The following is a 7,669-nucleotide window of genomic DNA, read 5'->3' on the forward strand; positions in this document are numbered from 1 at the left end:
ACCAGCGGAACGTAAAAAGGCCTCGGGAGTTGATCTTCCTTTCGGCCCAGCGGTTCTCCTTTCATCGTGGTCACTGACATGTCTCACAGCAAGTGCGAGGTGTTAGAACGGGGACGGGTGAGCAGAACCCGCGGGGCGGTCTGTGCCGGACGTCGCGGCTGCCCTGCCGTCATGTGGCGCGGTGCGTTCCGTGTGCGGTACCCACCGCAGCGGCGAGGAAGCACACACGTGTTGGTGTTAGTGCTGGGGAGGCGCAGTGCCGGGAGGCTGGTGACCCTCTGGGGTCTTCAGCCTTTTTGTTTCCGATGCAGGTACCTCCTGGATGGTGAGGGGAAGGCACTGAAGGGATGTCTTGGCTTCTGTTTTTAATTAATAAAGATTAGGTGAAGCTTTGAATGTCGCCGTGTTACTGCTGGTTTTCCATTCATGCCCCCACCTTCCCTGGCTTTATGCATGGGAGGGTGTGTGGCTCTGCTGTGGCTTGGGGCGGGGCTTGGTTTGAGAAGTGGAAAAATAAGTTGCAGAGCCCTGTATCTGTGCCCTTCGTGTGAATTCATCATTGCAGTTAAGCAGCAGAGTGTGCTTGCTTTGAGCTCTTGAAAAGTGGAAATTTGACCTAAGGTACCACCCCATGTACTTAAAGCAGTGATCATAACCGTACAGTTTGTTTGCTTCAGTGAAGCTCAAGTCCTGAATAAATACTTCTTCCTTCTGGTTTTTATGTCTTCTAGAAGCAGTGCCAAGGTGGTAGCACCATTGGGATGCTTGGCCTCTAGGCAAAAGCACACTCTTCCTGACTTGCCATATGACTATGGCGCTCTACAGCCTCATATTAGTGCAGAAATCATGCAGCTGCACCACAGCAAACATCATGCCACCTACGTGAACAACCTGAATGTTGCAGAGGAGAAGTACAAAGAGGCGCTGGCAAAAGGTTTGTATGTCCCTAGTCAAGAGATGAGATGGAAACTTGTTGACACAGATAATACAAGAGAAAAATGAGTAGGTCTTATTTCTAGGGGAAATAGTTTCTTTTAAATTTTTTTGATTACATAATTCAAGCTTCCTTTTTAATAAAGTATTACAAGCTTTCGTTGTAAACTTCAGTGGTGCTGGTAACTGGAAACTAGATGTAACTAAAAAGCATGGATTCTGTTCTCTGTAGTACTGTAAAACTAGAAGGAAATTGACTGCTGTGGATTTAGTCCATATTTACATTAATAACTTGAAGATGGAGTCAGGAGGAAATTGCAGTCATTTTATTAAACAAATACTTGGTAATGAAAGGTTAGTAACAAACTTATATAAAGTAAAATCCATGCACCTCGATGGCTTTCACATCAGAAGCTCTGCTGATTCTTGTGAAGTAATTTCAGTCACCTAGAAATGGAGGCAAGACAAATGTACAGTTAATGTATGTAACACACAGTGAAGAGATCTGAATTTGGGTGTCAGTTATGCTCTAGATTAAGGGGTCACGTAGGTCACATGCTGGTGTGAGACACTAAAATGCACAGCAAGCCATCATGGCATTTTTTGATTTTCTTTCAGACTGATGAAAATACATGAAATAATGTGTATATGCTTTTAGGAAGGCAGAATATTCTCTGTGATCTTTCTAAAGAGTATCAGTTTACTTCTAAGGAGTGGTTACTGTATAGGCTCGCTTGTGTCGACAAAAGTCTTAATAAGACTTGAAAGATTTTGGAGATTGATGGAGGCCTCGTGGCAACTTAGTGACCACCGTAGTGATGATGATGCTTTTATTTATCTATGTATTTTTATCTTCTGCCTCGTTAGGTGATGTTACTGCTCAGGTATCACTTCAGCCTGCACTGAAGTTCAATGGTGGAGGTCATATCAATCACACTATCTTCTGGACAAACCTTTCTCCTAACGGAGGTGGAGAGCCTAAAGGTTAGTGCTTCTTACAGTGGTTTGTTGCATCAGTTTTAATTGACCAGTAGAACTAGGGATTTTTTTTCTCTCTTTGAAAGGATTTTTATTTTTCAGAGTTAATTTGCCTTTCTATAAGACAGTTACCATCCTTCTGAGGAATTCACGGTTTTTTGAATGCAAGCCAAAAACATAAAAAGCTAGCTCTGTGCTAAGTATTTTTGATTTCTAAAGCTGATTTTAGGTACACTGCAAAATACTTGGCTATTGCTTTATATTGTCCTTTCCGTCTTTGTAAGAGAAAATAGTTACACAGAGCTGTGCTAATCAAGTTGCCACGTGTGCTCAGTTCACAGAAAGGGAAGAAATATTCTGCAGACCATCCAGCCTAGTGGCTGGATTTATGCTCCTATTTGAATAGGGGTAGTTTAGCAGTTAAAGCCTAAATGAAGAAATCCCCTTTGGGAGGATAGAGTAGTGATTATCTACAAGTGACCTGCAATTAAAGGTAAAGGCCCTATAATACAGATCTCAGAAAAGCTGTTGTGATTAAACTTGAGGGTTTTGAATGAGGTTTGTGTGTCTGTAAATTCAGGTGCTTTGTGCTCTGGTTCAGTGCTCATATGTGACACCTGCTTGTGGCTTCCAACTCTACCATGGAAGTACAGAGATGATCTACTTAAGACTAGAGCATAAACAAGCAAGTCTGCTATCAGTCCATTTCTGATACAGCTTGCTTTCAGGTTGCATTCTCAGCGAAGATGCTTTAAAGACTTGATTTTTCTCTCCCAATTTGTGTGAAGTTTCTGTGAGTCTTGAAATGTCATCTTTTGGTTCCAACTGAATGGCTCAAGGCTTTTGTAGGAAGCTTGCTAAAGCCTGTCTTAAGATGCACTTGCAGCTATTGGCAGGAGATTTTCAAGGCCATCTGTCTGAAGGTGGAAGGAATGAAGAATTCTTCAGGATTGCACTGTATGAAGTATTCTTACATGTGCTAACTAGAAAGGAGCATAGCCACCTTCAGGTTTTAAGCACTTAAATATCTGGAAACCACAAGTGTGTTAGAGTGTAGGGGAAAGGAAGTAGTTTGGCAGTGCATTGTTACACTAAACATTCTGGTTTCTGCTTCCTTTGCCCCAGCACAGGTTACCTTAGTAATAATAAAGGGATCTAGTCATGTAACTTACTCATCAAATAGACAACTGTAGAAGCAAATGTAAATCTCAAATCTGAGGGAAGTGGTTAAATACCTCTTACTATGTTGTAGGTTCATTATACTGATATAAAAGATGTCCAAATATTTCTTTGTACTAAGACAAATCACAGCCACTTAATGTTGTCCTTTTAGACACGCAGACTAGCTCCTTACCTTCTTTCCTTGAATGTCCAGTTGATAGCACCCTGACTATGTCTTGAGGATAGTGTGTTTGACTGCTCTGGTTATTTCTTTCCAGTCTGCTTGCCCTCTTAAGCAGATTGGGATAGAACTGTTAATTAATGATGCAACTACTCTGTTTGTCTAGACACACTTCCTTCCCACAGAGCCCAAATGCTTCTGTTCCTCTTTCCTTCTATTTCCTGGTAACACCTGATGTTCTGTGAGCTTTTTGTATCTTTTTTTTTTTTAAAGGAGAATTGATGGATGCCATCAAGCGTGACTTCGGTTCCTTTGCAAACTTCAAGGAGAAGCTGACAGCTGTATCTGTTGGTGTTCAGGGATCAGGCTGGGGGTGGCTTGGCTATAACAAGGAGCAGGGGCGCCTACAAATAGCTGCTTGTGCAAACCAAGACCCTTTGCAAGGAACAACAGGTCAAGTTTCTTTCCTTCCCCTCTGCTTCTCTCTTTGTAGATTTCATAGGCAAGTGTATGAGGTCTGAAAAGGGGTTTGTGGGGAAAAAAGCTGAGAAGAAAGTGCTGGATAAATAGGACTGGAAAACCAAATGTCACTACTAGCAAAAATGAAAACCAGTTGCAGTTTTTAAAACAGCATTTGTAAGGCAGGACTCAAAAACTGTGAAGACCAGTAGGGTTTAAAGTCTGTCCGGTCTAAGGGGAAATAGATGGGGCATATTGTGAAAGTGTACTCTCAGGCAGTAGTTTTAGCTTAGACCTTCTTTGGGTCATCTTTGAATAACTGGAGTAGTTTGCCTGTATTGAGGAATATTAAGCCTCTTGCCTTCAGATACTTTTCTCTGACAGAGGGGCTGTTCACAGAACTGTCGTTGTAGGCCAAACAGCAGGAGAGGGGACGGTGGACATAGTAACTCTGGGGTTAAAATGGAAGGCTTTAATCTGCTTCCTTAATATTAGTGAAGAGTAATGAATGTCAATTAAATCAGCTTTGGATGTGGATAGGTATTACAGTTAGTCAAGCAGCATAATAGTGGCAATGATCGCTTCTGAAGATAATTTTACTTGCTTAGAGAGACATGGAAGTGATGATGGCAGGCTGGACACCCTCCACAGAGGGAAGAGGTTGTGGCTGATGACAGTCCTGCCTGGAGTCGCTGTTAGTCCAAATCCTATTGCAGATATCTTTAAAATACATTCTGGCAAAGAATTTCATGTACTATCAGCCAGCCGTGTTACTGCTTATCAGTAGGGAAAAAAAGTAGCATAGGGACAAACAGCATGATGGGGGTAAATTTCACACCTACCCTCTTGAAAACTCCCCATTAAAAATTCAGTGGTTTCAGTTATCTCTTCAAGGCAGTTCTAGAGCGTTGTAGGTGTTTATCTTGATCAGCTCTTTCAGTTTATGCAATGTGTGTGTGGAGAGTAAACAGTTCTGTAAAACGTTGCAGTCAGCACCTCTCTGCTGGAGAGCTCTTTGTCTTCCTGCAGATAAAGACTCAGAAATCAGGTACAGCTTGGGGATGTAATATAAAACTTTACATGTAAAGTGTGTTTTCATAGATCTACAACACTTATCCCTTTTCTTTTCTTTTCTTTTACAGGTCTCATTCCTTTGCTAGGAATCGACGTATGGGAACATGCTTATTATCTTCAGTATAAAAATGTTCGACCTGATTATTTGAAAGCCATCTGGAATGTGATCAACTGGGAGAATGTATCTTCAAGATATGCAGATTGCAAAAAGTAGAGTGGAATTCTTACACAGACTTCTAAAATGTCACCACTTCTGCTCTGATATCACTCTTGTAGTAGTGCCTGTGGCTTACAAACGAATTGTTCTACTGCAGAAAACACTTAATTCATCCAACAAAAGCATTTCATAATCAAGCAAAGTGTCTGCTTGTTTAATTCTGTGAAAGGTGTTTACTTAGAGTTTTGAAGCTTTAAACTGCTGTGCAACAAAGGGAGACACTTGAAATAATCTTTTCCATTGCATATAGAAACATAGACCACCTTGCTGAAGCTTTGTGAGGTAATGGATTTCCTTGTTGCACTAAAATACCTAAGTGGAAATATGTACTAATGTTGCTATAAAGAAATAAAAGAAGAATCTTCTATAGCTGTCTGTAAGAGACTCGTTTTTAGTAGTAGCTGGTCCAGTTACTTGATTTAAAAATTACTGGAGAAGAGAAATGCCTTTTGTAATTTGTTGTATTACAGCTGTGGAGCTTTCTTGCAGATTAAAAGGGTAGGTGAAAGGGGCAGTAGGTGCTGCTGTGCCTGCCTGACTTGACTGCCTTCAGCCATCCCTAGCAATTCCTGGATCTCTTACATGAGATCTTCTTGTCTTGCACTGATGCAATAGAAGCGTTACCTTGGACAAGACACTACAGTCCTGTGTCGGGCTAACTTGTTCATATAGGAACTGAATGTCAGCATGTGATACTAGTTTCATACTAGCTGTTCAGGAACGTCTTGAAACATCCTTTGAGGCTGATGACATGCATATTTGAAGTATAAATTGTTTCTCTGTAGCTGTGTTCCAGAAGCAGTTATAACAAGTTAAACGTAAGCTTGAGGTGGGAATGAAGTACTCTGTGGTGTAAAAAAGCATGCCCAAAAGATCTTGAAAAAGAAATGGAGTGGTTTGTTTTTTTGGGGTTTTTTTTTCCCCCCCTTTTTTTTTTTTTCTTTTCTTATTTTGTTGCAAGGATTTCCGGCGGGATGCTGCTGGGCATACATAGTGCCTTGTGTACATTTTCTTTGAGCTTTCTCAGTGTATGCTTCTTGAAGTTCAGAATGGATTCTCAGGGAAACAAGGAATAGGCTTACAGTACCGTACTGCTAGGCTGCTCTTGTGAAGCATCAAGTAAGGTTAAGGGGAGAAGTGTCTGAAGAAAGGCCTTTGATCAGGAGATGCAGGGAGAGAAACCACCACCACCATAGGAACAGTCTTCAGTCATTAACCAAAGCTGTGGCTGGTGAGATACGTCTAATGCAAATGAGTTGTGCAAACATGGCTTATTTCACATTTAAAGTGGCTTTGCTTCCTCCTGGCTTCCCCTCCTCCCTGGCAGAGCATGAGACTGAGAAAGTCCTTGGTCAGAGTAAACATTACTGAGCAACAACTAAAAACATCGGTGTTATCAGCGTTGTTCCCAGACTGAAAGTCAAAAACACAGCCCTGCACCAGCTACGAAGAAGGAGAAAAAATGACTGCTGTGGCTGAACCCAGGACAGTTGGTTATCAGTACTGGCATCTTTTGAAGGGCCCTGAATGGTCCATATTCTTCCTGTCTGCAGTATCCTCGTAAGTCTGGAGAGCTGCTGAATGAAAGCTCTGCCACAAGCTATGCTCAGCTTTTCTCAGAAAGGAAGGCTGGGTCTCCATGAGAAAATCACATAGTTCTTTTTCCCTGATAGAGGCTCTGGCAGAAAAAATTATTTCCTAGGTGCAATTAAAACCAAAATCTTCGCTGTAATTATTTACTGGGGTGATCAGTTTTTGAAACACATCTTTCAAACTTAATGTTCCTATCCTCTGTCCTTGAGTGTTTCCTTCCAAGCACTTCAGAATGCTTCATTTAATGCAAAATACCTCACATAGCCCACAGTATTCCAAAAAAGACTATTGAGGCAAGTCCTTTTTGAGGACTTGGTTACACAGTTGATTAATGTTGTTGATAATTAGGGAGAGAAAGGAACAGTATTTACCATAACTTGTAAATCATGTGTTGCTAGCTATAGATAAAAAGCTTAATTGTAGCAAGTTGGGTTGATATCTGGATTAGTAAAGGCCAATACTTAGATTTTAGTTGTCAGGCTTCAGCTTACCGAAATCCTGCATTTGAGGACTTGGTTACACAGTTGATTAATGTTGTTGATAATTAGGGAGAGAAAGGAACAGTATTTACCATAACTTGTAAATCATGTGTTGCTAGCTATAGATAAAAAGCTTAATTGTAGCAAGTTGGGTTGATATCTGGATTAGTAAAGGCCAATACTTAGATTTTAGTTGTCAGGCTTCAGCTTACCGAAATCCTGCAGGTAAGGTGGGTTGAGTGGGGGGTGAAGCAGTGCCATTCTTTTAAAGGAGCAGGCCCTTCAGGTACGAACGGAATCCTTTGTTTCTTACTTCCCAGAAGTACCTTCAAAGTAGAGAGGTGGCATGTTGTGTTTGCCATGGAGTCTGCCTGAAGATGAATGAAGCGGCAGGGTCTTTTTTTTTTCTTAAAGACTATATGATATGGTGAAATAGCATATAGCGGAGATCAAGATACCCCAGTGGAGTGGTCCTTCTCATAACGAGTGAATGCTGAGGCAGGGCTTTGTTGAGTGCTGTAATGTGTATGTCAGGCATCTTCTTCGTACTGCGTGCTCTTAAAGAACAGAGAGAAACGTGTCTTTACAGTGGTG

The 7,669-nt window shown here is 41.3% G+C and overlaps 1 protein-coding gene across 2 annotated transcripts; it reads left to right on the forward strand.

Moving 5' to 3' along the window:
* Positions 1-720: 720 nt before the first annotated feature.
* On the forward strand, positions 721-5,372 carry SOD2 (superoxide dismutase 2, mitochondrial). 2 transcript variants are annotated; one of them, XM_010024902.1, is made up of 4 exons: positions 721-934; positions 1,801-1,917; positions 3,527-3,706; positions 4,855-5,372. In XM_010024902.1, the coding sequence occupies exons 1-4, from the start codon at positions 721-723 to the stop codon at positions 4,998-5,000; spliced, it is 657 nt and encodes a 218-aa protein (XP_010023204.1). In that variant the 3' UTR covers positions 5,001-5,372. The 2 variants fall into 2 exon arrangements, with proteins under 2 accessions (XP_010023204.1, XP_010023205.1); XM_010024903.1 differs by lacking the exon at positions 1,801-1,917 and having other exon boundaries at positions 4,855-5,370.
* Positions 5,373-7,669: the final 2,297 nt, after the last annotated feature.

The sequence above is a fragment of the Nestor notabilis genome, unplaced genomic scaffold, assembly GCF_000696875.1.
Source record: "Nestor notabilis isolate BGI_N333 unplaced genomic scaffold, ASM69687v1 scaffold11742, whole genome shotgun sequence".
NCBI lineage: Eukaryota > Metazoa > Chordata > Aves > Psittaciformes > Psittacidae > Nestor > Nestor notabilis.

Excerpts from the sequence above, each read along its gene's own strand:
- SOD2 (XM_010024902.1), top strand. The coding sequence starts at position 721 with ATGTCTTCTAGAAGCAGTGCCAAGGTGGTAGCACCATTGGGATGCTTG. Across the intron at positions 935-1,800 it reads CAAAGAGGCGCTGGCAAAAG|GTGATGTTACTGCTCAGGTA; the intron begins GTTTGTATGTCC and ends CTGCCTCGTTAG. Across the intron at positions 1,918-3,526 it reads CGGAGGTGGAGAGCCTAAAG|GAGAATTGATGGATGCCATC; the intron begins GTTAGTGCTTCT and ends TTTTTTTTAAAG.